The sequence below is a fragment of the Oratosquilla oratoria genome, chromosome 40, assembly GCF_046742065.1.
Source record: "Oratosquilla oratoria isolate Oo_2021 chromosome 40, ASM4674206v1, whole genome shotgun sequence".
Taxonomy (NCBI): domain Eukaryota; kingdom Metazoa; phylum Arthropoda; class Malacostraca; order Stomatopoda; family Squillidae; genus Oratosquilla; species Oratosquilla oratoria.
This window is the reverse complement of record NC_134816.1, coordinates 26,038,346-26,058,580: the sequence shown is the minus strand read 5'-3', so window position 1 is coordinate 26,058,580 and position 20,235 is coordinate 26,038,346. Positions and strand designations below refer to the sequence as shown.

Sequence of the window (20,235 nt, the reverse complement as noted above, 5' to 3'; positions counted from 1 at the left end):
AAATAACTCAGGTAAGATTGACTGTTTTGACCCCAATAAGATTAAGTGGGAGATATGGCTTAGTATGCTGCAAGCTCATTTTGCATACAATGGAGTCACTGATGATAACAAGAAGAAAAATTCTTTATTAGTATCATTAGGAAGTGAAACGTACAGCACGCTAGCTTCGCTCACTTCACCTAATTTGCCACATGAGAAAGACTATAATGATTTAGTGAAGCTTTTAGAAGCACATTACAAGGTTAAACCGAGCTATCATCGGAGTTTGATTAAATTTCAAAACAGAAAGAAGAAATCTGTTGAAAGTTTAAGAGACTTGTATGCAGACTTGAAAAGTCTAGCCAAAGATTGCAACTTTGGGACCTTATTCGACGCCCGAGTGAGAGACCAACTGTTTATGGCTATTGAAACTGAAGTGTATTTCCCGAACTTAGTTGCAGAGAATTTGGATTTACAAACTATGTCTTCAACGGACACCTTAGAGAAAATTTTAAATTTGGAAAAAGCTTTCGTTGGAGAAAAGCTCCTGACTACTGAAGTGAGGAAAGTGGGGATTAGTTCTGAATATTCTAATAGTCAGAAAAAAGAAAGTTGCAAGCATTGCGGGTATCCACATAAAAGTGAGAACACGAGAGGACACCTAAAACGAGTGTGCCGTTTTGATAAGACTGTGTCTGGTAAGCCACACAGTGCCCAGAAAGGATCTTTTGGAAAATTTACCAACAAGAAGACGTTTGGAAAAAAGAAAACTAATATGGTTTTCGAGGGAATTTCTCAGGAAGAGAGAGATACTGGTAGTGATGATAACCAATTGTTACATTTAGTGGATCGACCTAGCCTTCCAGAAGTGGTTAGTGTTGATATTTCTCATGAACCTATACACAGTGTTGTAGGTAAGGTTCTGCCAGTGAGAAATAAGGTTGATATAAATATTGAAGGTCATAATGTGCCGTATGAAATTGACTGTGGTGCCAGTGTGTCGACTCTAACAGCTTTCCTCACAGAGTAATAGACAGTTGGAACAAGTTAGATGAGAAAGTGGTGTGTGCAAAAACAATACATGAATTTAAAAATAGTTTAGATAAAATGAGATATGAAGACGGGACCCCACGAGCATAGCTCCCCTTCCCGTAAAATACAACTAGGTAAATACAACTAGGTAAATACAAAAAACTGGTACAACAAAAAATGTAGTAGCACCAAGGATAAAAGAGAAAAAGCCTGGAAAAAATGGAAAAAAGACAAAAAAAAAGAGCAAATGGCAAACATACATCAAACTAAGAAACGATTATGTAAAAATATGCAGGGAGGAAAAGAGAAATTATGAAAAGGAAATTATAGAAAAATGTAAGGATCAGCTGAAGCTATTTTAAAGATAAGTGAATGGTAAACTGAAAAACAAACAAGAAACAAAAAACTACACCAAAGAAGTCATGAATACACAAAAGAACAAGAAATGGCAGAAGTTATGAATGACCACTTCAAATCAGTTTTCACAATTGAGAATTCACCTAACTGTGAAGGAATAGAAAAACAGAAATCCCCCAAATGAAGGAAATAACTGTAACAAAAAAGGAAATCAGTGCCCAAATAAAAAACCTAGATGTTAGAAAATCGCATGGTCCGGATGGAATTGCAAATTGGATACTGAAGGAATGCGTGGAGGAACTAACTGATAAAATACACACTATAATAAAATGCTTGCTCAAAGAAGGAAAACAACTACAAGACTGGAAAAATGCAAACATTGCACCAATATATAAAGGAAGTAAGGAAGATCCAACTAACTACAGACCAGTCTCCCTAACAAGCACAGTAGCTAAAATATGTGAAAAAGTGATTAAAAATAGATGGGTTAAACATCTGGAAGAAAAGTCTATACTAAACCCAAGCCAATTTGGATTTAGACAAGGAAAATCATGTACAACAAATTAATTTGCTTCTATTCAAGAATAACAGATATAATAGATGAGAGAGATGGATGGGCAGACTGTGCCTATCTAGATCTACTAAAGGCATTTGACAAAGTACCACACAAAAAATTAATAGGAAAATTAGAATCAATAGGTGGCGTTGCAGGTAATTTATTAAAATGGATGAAAGACTTCCTGACTGGGAGAAAAATGAGGGTAGTAAATAGAGACAAATACTCGAAATGGGAAGAAATGATAAGTGGTGTTCCACAAGGGTCAGCACTAGCACCAGTCATGTTTGCCATATATGTAAACAACATGGACGAAGAAGTTGAATGTTATATGAATTTCTTCGCAGATGATGGAAAAATTTTAAAGAAATTATCAACAAATGAGGACTGTGACTCATTATAATCAAACCTGGACACAATCTGGAAATGGACTCAAAAGTGGGAGGTGAACTTTAATATCAAGAAGTGTAGCATAATGGAGTTTGGTAAAAGCAAATACAGAATTTAAAAAAACTACAAAATTGGTGAAAATGAAAAAAAAAAAAGTGCACTTGGAAAGGGACCTTGGAGTGATAATCAGCAATGACATGACACCGGACAGACATATAAAGAAAATCGTAGGTGAAACATGCAACCTACTAAGGTCAATGAAAGTGGCATTTGAATACTTGGATGAAGAAATGATAAAAAAAAAAAAAATACCTCTTATAAGGGGGAAAAAGCCTTGGTATATATATATGTAGTCACACTGATTAGACCAAAACTGGAATATGCAGCGACACTATGGACACCCAGTACTAAAAAGAATATAAGGAAACTAGAAAGAATACAGAGAGCAACAACAAAGTTGGCACTAGCTCTTTCCAAATTAACATATGAACAAAGATATTGTTGGAACTAGAACTACCAACACTAGTGCAAAGAAAAGAAAGAGGTGATCTACTGACTATATATAAAATCATGAAAGGAATGGAAATCCTTGTCAGAAAAGATTTACTAAAAAATGACAATGGAAAAACAAGAGGTCATGAAAAGAAACTCAAAAAGGACAACTATAGAAGAGATGGGAAAAAGAATAGCTTCCCATATAGTGCTGGATATATGGAATAACTTAGATAAAAAAAAAATGTGTGCAAATACTATTCACGATTTTAAGAATAAACTTGATGCTGAAAGATACAAAGATGGATCACCACGAGCATAGCTCCCTTCCCGTATAATACAACTAAGCAAATACAACCTAGGGACGCTCCCAAATATCGCCCAGCGCACCCTTAACACTGCTGCTAGGTGAGAGATATTTTCTGCTGTCCACCCTAGATCAGAACCAAGTCAGGGCCAAATTTAGAGCTAAAGCTGCCGCTGTTCACAGGGGACAATGCACTTGCTTTTATTAGGTCCCATCCCTTCAAGACGATGGTCCTCGTGAAGGAAATTCATACACTCCCGTCCTTAGTGACGAATCTATCAATGTATACTTCAAATTGCGATTTCACATTCAAATACATACAATTTCTATGTAAATATTATGAATTATCTGAAATAAATATTTGTTTAACAAATTAATCGTTGCAATCTAGACTTTTTCTGGGATCCCCCTCTTAGAGGGTGGGGGGCTGTTTCTGAGATATGAAGTTTACTGTTGTGGTTGGCATTGGCCACCTTGATGGTGATGCCTTTGATTCATTTGATCACCGCTGCCTTGGCATCATCATCCGCAAGCTATCTATGCCCGCACCCTATATCATGGCGGAGGCTGGGAGTGCCGTCGGCTTGGATATATAGGTATCAAGCCTTTCGACGGAAATGGAGACGTGGTGGCGTAGCTAAAGAAAGCAGAGTCGGTGGCTGAATTGACTGATGTCGGGAATGTGGCGAGGTTTATATTGCTCAATTTGGAAGGCGATGCATTATCAGTCAACCTCGAAATGCGGGAGGCCGATCAAGAAGACAAGGCGAAAATACACGCCAGGCTGAAAGAGACTTTCGCGCAGATGTTCAGCGCATATGGTTAGTTATCCAAATAACGATGGGCCAGCGAGCAAGTTGATGTATTTACTAATAAATTCTGGAGGCTGGTAGGACTAGCTGGGTGGAAATGATGCGGGGTTGGAGCAGGCAGTTAAGTTGTCATTTCTGAATGGGTTTCCTGCCAAATAATCTGCAGAATTGCAGCAGACAACGGACATCAAAACAGCAAGCATGGGCACCGTGGTAGCACATGCTATAATTCTACGACTGCGGTAGGAAGAAGGCACCTGGTTACAGCTACAGCTGAACGCCTGGCTACAGCTACAGCCGAACGACCGGCGGGCAACTTTGATCAGTATCGTTGGAGCGAGACGCTTGACAGAAGACAGAGAGAATCTCGAGGGTTCAGGAGTGACTAGCAGATGCGGGGAAGTTCCCGTGACAGTGGGATGTTTCAACTGTGAGCGGAGGAGCCACTTTGCAAGAGACTAAGGAGAGGCCTAGGCAGACGCTGTGTTTATAAATATGGTGATCTGGGGCACATTGCAAAACATTGTGACCAGAGAAACGGATTCGGGGAGGCTGTTGCGCCGGCGGTCCACCCCATTTAACTAATTTTATTTTGCGGGAAGGGGATCTACGCTCGTGGTGTCCCACCTTTGTATCTCGCAGTGTCTAGTTTGCTTTTAAACTCATGAATGGTTTTTGCGCACACTATTTCCTTCTCCAGTTTGTTCTAGGTGTCTACCACTCTATGTGGAAAACTGTTTTTCTTCAGATCTCTTCTGAAGCTATGTTTTTTTTATTTTCTTTCCATGTCCTCTTGTGCTTCTCCTGTCCCAGTTTAACAAGTCCTCTCTATCAAGTATTTCTGTGTCTTTCATGATTCTGTAGATGATCAGTAGGTCACCTCTCTCTCTTCTTTGCTCCAGAGTCGGTAAACCTAGTTTAGCCAATCTCTCCTCATATGACAGGTTGCGAGTGCAGTTGCCATTTTTTTGTTGTTGCTCTCTGGATTCTTTCTATTTTCTTTATATTATTTTTGGTACTGGGTGACCACAATGTCTCCGCATATTCTATTCTAGGCCTTATCAGAATGACCAATATTTTTTTCAATCATTTCTTCGTCCATATATGTAAATGCCACTTTTATTGATCTTAGCAAGTTGTAGGATTCTCCAACAATTTTGTTTATCTGTTTGTCATGGGACAAGTCGTTTGAGATATTTACACCCAAATCTTTTTCGGGTCTCTCCTCCTTTACCTCCTTGGTTCCAATCTATATTGTCCTGATTTTCTGTTTTTGCTTTTTCCAAACTCCATTATGGCGGAATCGACTGGGACTCCGCAGATGAAATAGACAGTCAGCATCATAGCGTCCGTGACGTAGACAGACTTGGGACTGAAGGTTATAGAATCACGGGGATATTTGATGCGTATTTAATGCAGATCTGATCCATCGTTCGATAATACGTTGGAATTGATGAAAAACTGTAAAAAGTACTATAATTACTATAGGCTAAAGGCTACACAAGAAGAGGGTATTACAAAGGATGCACTAGAATACTCTAAACCTCAAATACAAAGAGTTTTAAGACTTACATTGTTTGGCTAGGCGTGGGGTGTGTACATCTTTCTAGATCGGACCAAGACTGGCGCCTAGAGATGACGTGACATCACCCACAGTAACCGGTTCTTACACACCTTCTTAAGTCTAATTCTTTAAGTGAACATTGTACAAATAATGAGATGCTATCTTGCAGCACAGCTTGCAGACAACTTACAACGATAGTATTCTTAAGCAGACGAAGCTTCTGCTCGCAGCATACTTAAATTAAACATTACGAAAAACAAACTTGGAAACCTCTTCCGAGGGGAAACGAGCCTTACGACAAAAAGATATGTAAACATGGGGATACACGGACATATAAAAAAGCCCCGTTACCTCTCGTAACGGCACACTCCCTTCCTAATTTTCTAGGGGGAAAAATTACCAAAACTATTGACCTAGCAACACAAGCTCAGAAATGGGTCTTACATATTCATGGGCTTTGTTGTTTACCACAACTCTTACTTGGACCTTCCTGACTAAATCATCCTTGCCAGGGAATACTTTGTTTACAATACCCAAGGGCCACTGTCCTTGGGGACACTCTTGATTTTTTACCAACACTACATCATCCACCTTTACATTTGGAGAGGAATTGACCCACTTTCTTCTGGGTTGCAAAGAGGAAAGATACTCTTTCTTCCATCTCTTCCAGAATTCCTCAGCAAGGTGATGGACATGCTTCCATTGAGATTTGTATACTGCCTTAATATCTATCTCTTCAGGAAGAGTTACAGGAATATCAGTTTTCTGAGTGAGAAGGATGGACGGAGACAAAATGAAAGGACTACTGGGGTCCGAGGAAACAGGAACTAAAGGTCTGGAATTCACGATCTTACATACTTCTGCAAAGAAGGTTACTAACACCTCATGTGTTAATGCCTTGGGGTGATGGTTAGTCAGTATCACATTCATGATGTTGCGGACTATCCCCACCATACGCTCCCATGCTCCACCCATGTGAGAAGCATGAGGAGGGTTAAACAACCAAGTGCAACCTTGACTTGACAAGAAACTATTGACATCACCACCTTCATCGGTAATGGCAAGCAAGTTCAGTGCTTTGACAGCACCTACAAAGTTCGTGCCTCTGTCAGAACGCATCATCTTAACTGGGCCACGAATACAGATGAATCTCTTTAAGGCATTAATGAAGGAAGAAGTACTCAATTCTTCTACAGTCTCTATGTGGATAGCTCTGGAAACAAGACAGGTGAACAGAACGCCCCATCTTTTACTTTCGAGGAAGGAACTTCTAGTGCGCCGAGTTTTTATATGCCATGGGCCAAAAAGGTCAACTCCTACATAGGAAAATGGCGGATTGGGAGTAAGTCTATCGACGGGTAAGTCTCCCATCTTCTGAACACACACCTTACCTCTTACCCTTTTACAGGTGACGCATTTGGAAATGACCTTAGAAATGGTACGTTTCCCTCCCAAAATCCAGAAACCACCTGTACGGACGGCTCCTTCTGTAATCACTCTCCCTTGGTGGTGCACTGTCTCATGGTAGTGACGGATCAACAACAAGCCTAAGTGGGATTCCTTTGGAATAATAATAGGTCTTGCAAGCATACCAAGTACATCACTGCCTTGACTCAACCTGCCTCCTACACGAAGTAGGCCCTTCTGGTCTAAATAAGGAGACAGAGATGCAATGGGACTAGAAGGAGATAAACAAACTTCACCTTGCAATTTAGTCATGGCAGACGAGAAATAATCCTTTTGGTATGTCTGAACAATGAAATCAGCTGCATCTTCTAGTTGATCGGGTGACTTATGTTTGTTGCACATATGCCAACCTGAACAACACTTGTTACCTTGTTTGAAAGAACGGGCTATATGCTTAAGGAGAGCTACCGCTCTTACAAGTCTCCTCCAACAGGAGAAATTAGAGAACCTCTGAGCTAATGACGCAATTGCAGGCTCTACATTGCTTTTGTTTGCACTAACAAGGGGTTCAGACTCAATTGTGTAGTCTGATACCTTTACTTCTTTATCTGTCTCAGGGCTTACAAGAGGAAAACTTCCACTGGTGGATACAACATCCTCAAATAAGCTTGAGGGACCTGACAACCAATCACTCTGATTTAGGTCGGTTATTTCAAGACCACGGGTAGCCAGGTCTGCTGGATTACAATCTGTAGGTACATAATGCCATTGGTTAGGTTCGGTGGACGACCTAATGTGGTCTACTCTGTTACTCACGTAGACATGAAATCTACGCCTTTCATTATGAATATAGCCCAAGACAATCATGCTGTCAGAATAGAAATGTCTTGCGTCTAAGGGTTTGTCCAAGCAATCCGAGATGGAATTGCTGAGATTAACTGCCATCACTGCAGCACACAACTCTAACCTGGGAATAGTATGACCATGGTTGGGAGCTACTTTAGCTTGTCCCCTCACAAAACACACCTGGTAGCTTTTGGTATCACTGAAAACTTTAAGATATGATACAGCTCCTACTGCTACTCTGGAAGCGTCTGAAAAGGTATGAAGCTCTATCCTGTGAGCTTGAGACAAAGAAATACTAGCAAACTGACGGTTGATGCTTATGTCCTTGAGGTCCCTTAAGGACGTTAGCCATCTGGACCATTTGGTATGGATCTTAGCTGGTATGGGTTCATCCCAACCACACTTTAGATTGGTTATCTCTCTTAGGAGTAGTTTTCCCACTATTATTACTGGAGCTAAGAATCCCATGGGGTCAAACAGACTATTTACAACAGACAGTATCCCTCTTTTTGTCGAAGGCTTGTCTGAATCCATGAACTTATAGACGAAAACGTCTCTTTGGATGTCCCATAAGAGGCCCAGGCTAGACTGCATAGGCATAGAGTCAGAAGTTAGGTTCAGCTCCTGAAGGTTATCAGCCAGCTCACTGGTGGCAAACTTTTCCAGCACTTCCTTACTGTTGGAAGTGATCTTGTGCAAGCGCAGGCGTCCTCCTTCTTGAAGTGCTGACTTAGAGTCTTGGATTAACTTGTAAGCAGTCTCCGCATCATCATCCACGTAGAAATTGTTCTCTATGAAATAGCGAACTTCAGGAGAGGCATCTTCTACAGACTTACGCAAGCCATAGGTGGCAATGGCGGGAGATGGCGTGTTCCCAAAAACGTGAACAGTCATCCTATACTCAATCAACCTTTCATCAGGGTCATTATTCTTGTACCAGAAGAATCTGAGATAATCTCTTTGCTCAGTCTTCACTTTGAAATTGTAGAACATCTGACGGAAACGTAGAAGAATCCCGAGAATACTGTTTGTCATATCAGGACCTGACATCAGCATATCATTTAGGGAGAACTCTCTGGATTTGGCAGAAGAGTCGAACACAACCCTGATCTTGTCAGGTTTCTTAGGGTGGTACACCCCAAACAATGGAAGATACCAGCACTTCTGATCAGACTTCAATGGTGGTGCAACCTCAGCATGCCCACGATCTAACATCTTTTGCATGAAGGCCATCATATGCTGACGTTTTTCCGGCTTTGTGCTGAGGCTACGATGGAGAGACAGTGTGCGGTGCCACACAAAGTCTCTATTATTACTGGTGGCTACAACATTGGGACGGAAAGGCAGTGGCGCGACCCAATGACCACTTTGATCCTTGCGGAACTCTGAGTTCATAACATCCAAGAACTTCCTGTCTTCAATCGACAGGGCGGCCTTGTCATCATCTTTGGTTACCTTGAACAAATCATCCTTTACTTCAGAAACATGAATCTGGTTACCACATGGTGCGACTATAGAGGGACGTCTATCATGTACAAAGGATGTTTTGAAACTGCTAATGACAGGAGGCCTACAAGTGCCATGGAGACACACTTCCCCAATGATTGCCCAACCCAGACTGGTCTGTTGAGCTAGAGGGGCATTGACAGGTCCAATTCTCTGGTCAAAAATGTAATGAGCTGAAGGCACATCTCGACCAATGATGAGTAGAATCTCAGCTTCAGGAACCAGAGGTGGAATACATTCGGCCAGATCGGACAGATGGGGATAACCACGAGCTATGGCGGGGGTGGGTATCTCTTCTCTTACACTGGGAATGCTGTCGCATTCCACTAACTGAGGGATATGTACCTCTTGTGAGTTATGCCAAGACACGATGGTGTAATTTTTGGTGGTGCGCCCAGAAGCGCCCGTTACACCTGCACAGGTAGCTAGACGATATGAAACCCGTTTGCTCAGCTTGTCAAACAAATCGAAAAACTCAGACCTTGCTAAAGAGCAATTGCACTGATCGTCTAGGATGGCATAACACCACACTCCGAGCTCTGGCTTACTTTCAGGATAGACCTTTACCAAGAAGGTCTTGGCGCAGGACTTACTCATGGAGGTGGGGTTACTGCATATCAAGGTACATTTGGAATTGACCGCAGCATCCTCCCCTCCCTGAGTCTTTACTATGGGGGTAAGAACATTTGGAAGCGGCACTTGATTGACTACAGGGGAGCGAGGTGTTTTATCTTGAGCAACCTCCCTTCCATGCTGTGTAACCGCTTGAGTCGAACTCCTCTTCGACCTGGGTTCATCGTGATGTAAGGCAGTCACATGAGTATGGGCCTTACAGAGTTTGCAGAAAGTTCTCTCTTTGCAGCTGGAAGGAGGATGGTTACCTTTGCAACATCTGTTGCACACTCCTTTATCGTTTAAGAAAACCTTCCTCTCGCTCACTGACATGGTGCGAAAAGCCCTGCAGAAATCCAAATGGTGTACGTAGGCATCATGGTAGACGCAAAAATCTCCCTTTTCTGCCTTTCTTTGCTCGGTAGGACTAGCGGCGCCAACAGACCTGTCAGCGCCCGTGGTCGACTTACTGCCACTGGACAACATGGTGTCAGTCTTCTTCACACGCACTTGAGGAAACTTAGAGGGAGGTGGCTTCTCTGGTTTCACAAAACCATCGGCTCCAAGGCTTTGATAAGAGAAACATGGGTCATTCTCGACCCTTGCCATCTCCTTCACAAACTCAATGAAGAAGGAGAAAGGTGGGTACGGCACACCGTGAGCAGTCTTGTAGTTCATGGCTCTGCCAGTCCACGCTCTCTGTATACAGGGTGGAAGTTTTGCGACAATGGGATTGATGCCTGACGAGGCGTCATAATATGCAAACAGTGTACTGTATACAGGGTTAGCCTTCAAGGCTTCTATCTGGTACAGAATGTCACACAGGTCGTATAACCTTAAGGTGTCTCTAGGTGAAATCCTAGAGAAGTTGGTGAGCTTCTTTTTAATTGAAGTCTCAATGATCGAAGGGGCAGCAAACCTGTCATCCAAGCGCTCCCAAATTCTACTGCACGCCAGGGTTGGATTCTTGGCATTTGAGTTTCTAGTTGTACGGGCCCATTCTTTAGACTCAGGACCTAGGTACTTAACTAACAGGTCTATTTCCTCCTTACATGAGGTGCCTAACTCTTGCACGACTTCCTTGAAACTCTCTTTCCAAACAGCATAGTCTTCCGCAGTATCATCAAACGTAGACAGCCTGCTAAGAAGTAAATCCTTCCGCAAGAAGAACTTGCTCAAATCGGCAGAATTGGAGGTTGTCCCCAATCTAGGAGATGCACTCCGAGGAGGTTTTACTACAGGTGGTGACACATAAGAAACATGGTTAGCAACAGGTTGCTGCGCAGGTTGCACAGACCTCACCTTTACCTTTTCGATACGAGGTTCAAAACTGAATGGAACATTGTTAGCAGGCTGTGAGTTAACTCTGAAATCAGAACAGGGCTTGAAAACAGGGCTTTCAGGATTCAAGCCTACCAGATCCTTCTGACTAGCGGAAACATCGACTATACCACCCTGTTGCTCCACATATAGTTGGGTGCGGGTAGCGACTGTACCTTTTAATTGGTCCCAGTCACTGCATGTTTCCCAATCATCGTCGGGTCCTAAGTGCCTAAGTTCGGCTTCGGCTTCTTCCAACTCCTTTTGCTGTGTCATAACTTTGAACTTGGCCTGCATTTCAGCCTGCTCTTTCATAAGCTGACCCTCCTGTTCGGCAAACTTGACTCTGATACGAGCGGTCTCCACCTTGGCTCGTTGCTTCCTTGCAACACTAACACTGGTGCTACTGGAACGACCTGACCTAACCGACCTTCTTGAACTGCCCTTCATGGAAGGGGGCATACAAAACTCAGAGTGGTCGACGAGGGATAAAGGAACTTGATTGGACTTCGGGTCATCTTGTAAAAACGGTTCAGTGTGGTGTTCCTCTTCCGTGACTTCAACTGAGGAAGAGGAAGCATAGTTACTGATTACCTGACGAAAAGATGCCTGAAAATCCCTGTCTTCGTGCTTCACTGATTCAGCACGAGCCAGACTTTCTGAAGTACGTTCACGCATTAAGAATTCCAGGTACCTTTTTACAGTATCCTGGTACGCAGCATGGGCCTTATACAACCAAGGACTATGATTCGGTTCTTCCAATAAGGCTTGTACTCCTTCTCTACTCGCCTTTACCCTCTCTTCATGCTGATCAGACGCTCTCTGAAAAGCCTCTTGCCCTTCAGCCGTGAGGACTCTGACCCTACCAGAGACGGGTCCTTCATCTATACTGTGGTTGGAAGACATATTGCCAAGCGAGAGAAACAGTGAGAGACAAGACAGTAATATGATAAAGAAGACAAGGAAAACTCGAACTTAATCGAAAACCACGGAGTACGTTACCACACTCCTAACTATACGACTATTGAGGTAGACAACAACAGATTAAACCCTACATTTGGTTCAATCTAAAAATGCACATTAGTCGCATGCTTATATTAACATATGACAGGATTTAGGCAAGGTAGCTTGCCTTCAAAGGAAAAACACATGCTTAACTGCGACGAGGTGTTATGTAAACACTGTTGGGACTTGGCAACCATACGTTGTTGCCACATCACACTCGCGCGCCGATGCGATCACTAAGACGACACAAGATCACTACACTACACTACACTTAACTTGCGCTACAACACCCAAGCACACACACGCAAACTTATGCCAGGAAGGCGACACATCAAGTTCATGTGGTGACGACGAGGGGAATCTAGACGTGGCAACGGCGTGCAGGGCGTGGTCTGGCCGAAACCTCATTCCTATGCTTTCTTCATCTGTTCGTTTCTATCGAACAATTTTTTCATTATGGCGGAATCGACTGGGACTCCGCAGATGAAATAGACAGTCAGCATCATAGCGTCCGTGACGTAGACAGACTTGGGACTGAAGGTTATAGAATCACGGGGATATTTGATGCGTATTTAATGCAGATCTGATCCATCGTTCGATAATACGTTGGAATTGATGAAAAACTGTAAAAAGTACTATAATTACTATAGGCTAAAGGCTACACAAGAAGAGGGTATTACAAAGGATGCACTAGAATACTCTAAACCTCAAATACAAAGAGTTTTAAGACTTACATTGTTTGGCTAGGCGTGGGGTGTGTACATCTTTCTAGATCGGACCAAGACTGGCGCCTAGAGATGACGTGACATCACCCACAGTAACCGGTTCTTACACACCTTCTTAAGTCTAATTCTTTAAGTGAACATTGTACAAATAATGAGATGCTATCTTGCAGCACAGCTTGCAGACAACTTACAACGATAGTATTCTTAAGCAGACGAAGCTTCTGCTCGCAGCATACTTAAATTAAACATTACGAAAAACAAACTTGGAAACCTCTTCCGAGGGGAAACGAGCCTTACGACAAAAAGATATGTAAACATGGGGATACACGGACATATAAAAAAGCCCCGTTACCTCTCGTAACGGCACATCCATTATGCTACAGTTCTTAATATTGAAGTCCACCTTCCATTTCTGACTCCAGCTCCATACTTTATTCAGGTCTTCCGGCAGTGATTCGCAATCCTTTTTCAGTTTCTACTTTCATTTACAGTTTGGCGTCGTCAGCAAAGAAGCTCATGTAGCATTTCACATCATCATCCATGTCATTCACATAAATAACAAACATTATTGGAGCTAGCACAGATCTTTACGGTACTCCACTGATCACCTCTTTCCAATCTGAATATTTTTCTCTGGGCACTACTCTCATCTTTCTACCAATCAGGAAGTCCTCCATCCATTTTAGTAGGTTCCCTTGTATCCCTCCTATATGTTCGATTTTTTTTTTCTAATAATTTTTTGTGTGGTACTTTGTCAAAAGCTTTTTGTAAGTCCAGGAAGGCACAGTCAGCCCATCCATTCCCTTCTTGCACTATGTCTATTAATCTTGAGTAGAAGCATATTAAGTTTGTCTGAACCCAAATTGTTTTTGGGTTTATTATATTGTCTTCCAGGTGTTTTACCCATCTATTCCTGATTATTTTCTCAAAATGTTTGGCTATATTGCTTATTAGTGAGACTGGCCTATAGTTAGTTGGTTCTTCCCTGTTTCCTCCTTTATGTATTGGTACAATGTTAGCATTTTTCCAGTCTTTTGGTATTTTTCCTTCTTTGAGTGGGCAATTTATTATGTTATGTATTTTGTCCGTTAGTTCTTTGCGTTCTTTGTAGAATTCAATTTGCAATTCCATCCGGGACATGTGATTTCCTAACGTCAAGGTTTGATAGGTGTTCTAATATATTCTGTCGCTCATGGGGGGAGATCGCCTTTCATTACTTTCGTTCCAGTATTGTGTTTTCTCTCTAGTGAAGACAGAATTAAAGTGATTTTCATGATCTCGGTCATTTCTAAATGGTGTTCCCTGATATTATACCAACCGTAGAGGGAAGAGATAAGTCTATTGACAGTCGATGGAAAGGAAGCGAGATGCAAAGGTCCTTAGGAAGTCGAACTGGTGGTGAGGAGCATCCCGTTAAGGCGGAGGATACTTGTGCTCAGAGCGATTATGAACGGAATTCGAGTGGTGGTAGGGATGGATGCAATCAGACAGCTGGGCGAAGGAAGTTAAGTTTATTGGTGGCCAGGTGGAGCTTGATTGGGCCAATGAATGGTCAGAGGAACGGGAGTTATCGAGCGGTAACATGGGCCATAGGAATGACGGCGAGGACAGAAGAGAACAGTGTTACTGTAGAGCGTGGTCATGATGAGATACGTCTGCCCGGGAGGCACTTGACAAACAAAGTGGATAGAGCTACGCCTTGTACGATTGAGGATGAAGACTTCCTCGCGACATTCGATGGGGTCAGCTAGTAGGTGGAGTGGCATCTAAAGGGAGGAGTGCCTACATTGAGCAACATAGCCGGTTGCTACGAACAGGCCCTCAGAGAGGGAATGCGAGAATACTTTGATAAGGAAGTACAGCGGCGGATTGAAGAAGGCATCCTGAGGCCTTGGAGGGAGCCGTTGGAGAACGGAGTTTTGCCACAAATGACGGTAGTGCAGTCGACAAAGAGTAAAGTTCGCCCCGTCCTTGACTTCAGGGAGTTGAATACGTGGACGTGTGTAGCGACCCTCCGTGGTGACGGCAGGTGAGAGGGGCGTCTATGAATGTGAATCTAAGGGCGGCGTACCTGCAGGTTCATGTAGCAGAGAAGCAGTAGCAATACCAACTAGTGAAATAGGGGGGGAAACATATTGTTTAACCAGACTGGGGTTTGGGCTCTGCTCAGCACTGCGGATTATGACGAAGATCTTGAAGACAGTGCTGAAGAAGGATAAAGTGATTGAGAAACCCACGGATTCATACATTGATGATATAGTAGTGAACGACGCCGTCGTGCCAGCGCCAGAAGTAGTAAAATACTTAGCACGATTTGGACTGGTGTCGAATGATCCGGAACCGATGGACGGAGGGACGGTGTTGGGACTGCTACCAGAGCGAAATGAAAGAGGAAACCCCATGTTCAGGAGAGGCAATGATGTCCCGGATACAACGGAAGAGATGAGAAAGAGAGAGAGCACTTCTCTTTACATGGTAAACTGGTTGGCCACTACCCGATAGAAAGATGGCTCTATGCGGCGTGCAACCATACTAAGAGAAGGTCGGGAGGAGGAGAGTGGGGAGACAAGGTTGATGAGGGAACGCTTCTGAATCCAGTGATACAAACTTGAGGTTATCATAAATAAGGAAACACAATATTTTAAGAGAAGTACTAACTACAACCATTATTTATATTCTTATAGGAGATAAATTTATATTAGAGAAGTACTACCACAGACTTATTTCAGAGGCCGATACGTCACGCATAATTGCCCATTTCAATTTCGAACTTCGGTACTCATGGGCCCCCTAGACTCTAGAGTAAGCTTATGGGCCCTGGTGCGGCGCACCGGCTGCACCCCCCTCTCGTGGGGCCTGCATATACTGTCCACAAGCTCTGCTTAGAATATTGTGGGTGGCAAGTGTTATAAACGGAAGAAACAGTCGCAAAAGTTGCAAAATCTGTGGAGCCGAGATGCAACAGCCCTGCCACCACTACCTGCTACAGTGTAGAGCCACGGCCATCCTTCGCCTAGGGCTAGGGTGGCCATTTCCAAATTTCTAAAAAAGGAGGACACTGCATATCGATGATTATAATATACAGTAATATATATATATATATATATATATATATATATATATATATATATATATATATATACATACATATATATATATACCTATATATAAAATATAAAACTGAAAGTGAATAATATTTTTCACTTCTAATGAAACCGACAAAAAACAAATACCAGTATTTCTAAGTTACAACACAAACAAAACCTAGTTGTATCCTCACCTTGATTGCCAAACTCTTTGGCCCAGTCACAATTAAACAGTCTTTCTTTTCGGCATTTTCAGACTCCTTAGCCTCACAAATTAATGGGACCTTTCGCAGTCAGGCTCGTAGATTCCTATTAGCGCTAGAACTTTCAATTGTCTCGGATTTCACGAGGCAAAGGGGTGACTTAGCTAATTTGGAAACCGATATTTAAAAAAAGATACGCCATAAATTGCTGCATAAAGGTATTTAAAATTAAAAACATGACTCATAATGTTATCATTTTTACTTACTGGTGTGTGACAAGGCTTTGTTAATTTAACTATAAGGTAAAACTAAAAATAGGTAATTATTTTTACTGAAGTAACTATGAGCAGTAAAAATTAGAGGATGTTGATTTCGGTTTGTGCATTTTATCTGAGTGTTGAAAAATAATGAATATCACTGTCACGTCCTGTATATGAAGATAACACAGGGGAACACTTTTTCAGTAACTTTGAGTTGCATTGAATATTTTAACGGATTTTGAAAGAGTTTTAGGCGCTGATTTCAAATCTGAAATTAGTTTTTCTCTACAAGCTCTAGTTTGTATGCAATTTGAGGTTAATGAAATTGTACATATGTGAACTTGCGTAAACCATGTATAAGCATTTTAACGTCCATATATATAGATAGCTTCTAATATTTTGATCATTCTTCTTTTGTTTCAGTTCAAACATGGCTTCCAGAATGAGACATCATTGCAGAAACAAGCCTGATGCCTTCTGCTACATATGTGGATGCTACACACTCAATCGTCAGAGACGTAACATATCCTCGTTCGTCAAGCGTGCCTACAAGGCATATTTTGAAGTTCATCTTGGTGATCAAGACAAGCAATGGGCTCCTCATGTTGTGTGCCACAATTGTGAGGAAATGCTTCGAGACTGGACCAAAGGAAAACGCAAAGGTCTGCCTTTTGGAGTTCCAATGATTTGGCGCGAACCCACCAACCATGTAACTGACTGTTATTTCTGCATGGTAAACACAACGGGTGTTGGGAAGAAAAACCGACATAAGATTACGTATCCGAACATTCCCTCAGCTATTCGGCCTGTTCCGCACTCTGAAGAAGTACCTGTTCCAGTTTTCAAAGGCTTGCCTTCATTGGACGATAAAAACATTGGACATGATACAAGCCAGCAAGACAGTTGTGTCAGTGAATTGTCAGAAAAGTGTTCACAATCGGAGGACTGTTCTTCAGACACTGAACCTTTCCCCGTCCCTAAGCCTCTTCCCCAGGCTGAACTGAATGATTTAGTGCGGGATTTAGGTCTTTCAAAGAAAGCAGCAGAGCTTTTGGCATCAAGATTACAAGGCAGAAATCTTGTTGATCACTCTGTTAAAGTATCATATTTCAGAAAGCGTGACCAGCTTTTTGTGACCTTCTTTTCAAAAGACAGACAGTTTGTTTACTGCCATGACATCCCAGGGCTTCTCAAAGAACTGGGTGTACCTTACTATAGTCCTGCTGAATGGAGACTCTTTTTAGACAGTTCAAAACGCAGTCTAAAGTGTGTTCTTTTACATAATGGCAATGTTTATGGAGCAGTACCTGTCGGTCACTCAGTGCATTTGCGGGAAGACTATGATGATATGAGAATGGTCATGGACTTATTAAAGTATCATGAGCACAATTGGATAATTTGTGTAGACTTAAAGATGGTCAACTTTCTTCTTGGACAACAGAAAGGTTTCACCAAGTTTCCATGTTTCCTCTGTATGTGGGACAGCCGAGCACGAGACAGACATTGGGTCCAGAAGGACTGGCCTATTCGTGACACCCTTGAAGCAGGCATGCCAAATATCATACAAGACCCAATTGTAAACAGAGATAAGATCATCTTTCCTCCTCTTCACATCAAATTAGGTTTGATGAAACAATTTGTCAAGGCACTGGAAACCGAAGGTGAATGTTTCCAACACATCATCACAGCTTTACCAGGGTTATCATTTGAGAAGATCAAAGCAGGCGTGTTTGATGGCCCACAGATTCGAACCCTAATTCGTGATGATCAGTTTGTTGCTAAGATGACCGCTTTAGAAAGGGCAGCATGGTTATCCTTTGTGGCAGTCGTTCAGAACTTCCTTGGAAACAATAAGGCGGAGAACTACAGTGAACTTGTGAACAGAATGCTCCTCGCTTTTCGTGATCTCGGGTGCAACATGAGCATCAAGCTTCATTTTTTGAACAGCCACCTTGATCAGTTCCCTGACAACCTGGGGGCTGTGAGTGACGAACAAGGAGAACGATTCCACCAAGACCTAAAGATCATGGAAGAACGCTACCAAGGGCGCTGGGACAAAAGTATGATGGCTGACTACTGCTGGAGCATTAAACGAAATTGCCCAGATGAAATGTACAAACGCAAAAGTTACAAACGCAAATTCCTGCCTGAAAAAAATACACAAAGAAATTGATAAGCTTCCATCAGCTGTGGTGATGTTCTGAAGGATGCTAATCTAACTTTGGGATAGATGTTCTGTTAATGTTCTGTTTCTTTTGCCTTAATAAATGTACAGAAATGGCTTTCATACTGTTTTAAGATTCAAGTGAACAAAAGAATTGTGGCTGATATTGCACTTTCCTATAATAACGAAAATTTAAAAAATAAATAAAAATGTCAAATTGTATAAAATCTGTAGCTTGCAGACAAAACCCGACTTCAGATTTGAAATTAGCACACTCAAGTTGACTATAGAAAAGTCTTTTTTTAAATGCAACAAAATGAGTGTTCCCCAGTGTAATCAGCGAGATAAAAAATAACAGTGGTGGCGGACGTACGAAGTTAACGACATTTTTGTAAAGAATAGCCTCTTAGATCTGCTGGGAGCTATTTTCAAACTAATATGACTAATTTTACGTATGCCGTGGCAAACTGCACGTCAGATTCAAGAAAAAATAAGAGGAAGACAAAGTTTATTGTACCGAAAAAATTAAGTCTTCGATGCAAAATTATATTTTCGATACATTATATGGATTTGCCTATTGCTTGGTGCATTCAAATGAAAGTATATATCAGTATACGTCCATTGAAGTCGGTAGAAAATGACAAATTCCTTGGCTTGATACAATTATAGGCTGTTTTACGAATATCATCTGTGATTATAAATAGAGGCTCAAACAATGCTATATGCCGTTTGCAATCATGAAATTAATTGACTTAAATTTCAGACACAATAATGTACAACGATACACCTCTGTAAGCTTATAAAACTTGCCCAAAAAAATATTTATTTTCTGGCAAGAATTACAAAATCTGGCGGTGTCTGGTATCAATTTGCTCACTGCGAAAGGTCCCATTGCCAAACCACACTGCACCGTGGCCACCTCAGGACTGCAGCCCAATATATGAGATGTGAATCACGCAAATCACACGTTCACAACATTGGTCCTGTGCAGTTCCTGTCTACCTCGCCTAGCGAGTTCCGACGTTGACCTCGGCCTGGGTACTCCCACTAATTGTACGGCATTATTGTATACAAATGGTTATTTATTTATTCATTTGCTTATTTATTCTTTATCAATTAATTCATTTATTTCTTTATTCATTTATTTTTGTTACACCCCAAGAAAGGAGGACAAATGGTCCGGCGTGAGGTTGCGCCGGATGGAGGACAAATTGCTCAAAAGGAGGACTGTCCGGCCTAAAGGAGGACGTCTGCCACCCTACCTAGGACTTACCGTCTTCTCCCTCAGCTTCTTGGGGGCACACCCTGTCCATGGTGCTGCCTGCGGTTGAAGGGTACGCTACCCCCCCCTCCCTTGAGATCAGGGTGCCACCGCTAATAACAGTAGCATTGCGTGGACAACAATCCATATATATGAACTGTTCTGGACCACATGCAAGAGAGAGAGAGAAAAGTACAGGTTCACAGTTCAGTGATACTGAAATTTTACCAACTTTGGGTGGGACTTAAACTCAGATCGTTGAGTTAATGGTTGAAAATGGTGCCACTGCACCATCGAGCTGGTGTTCTTACATCCTTCTGTTTGGTGCACCTCTCTGATTCCCTTCTCATT

At 42.1% G+C, this 20,235-nt stretch overlaps 1 protein-coding gene across 1 annotated transcript; it reads right to left on the bottom strand.

Moving 5' to 3' along the window:
* Nucleotides 1–4,008: 4,008 nt before the first annotated feature.
* On the bottom strand, nucleotides 4,009–13,262 carry LOC143020509 (uncharacterized). The gene is made up of 3 exons (XM_076176937.1): nucleotides 12,920–13,262; nucleotides 8,718–12,808; nucleotides 4,009–4,371 (listed from the first exon to the last, which is right to left on the bottom strand). The coding sequence occupies exons 2-3, from the start codon at nucleotides 12,084–12,086 to the stop codon at nucleotides 4,009–4,011; spliced, it is 3,732 nt and encodes a 1,243-aa protein (XP_076033052.1). The 5' UTR covers nucleotides 12,087–12,808; nucleotides 12,920–13,262.
* Between the last annotated feature and the right edge of the window lie 6,973 nt (nucleotides 13,263–20,235).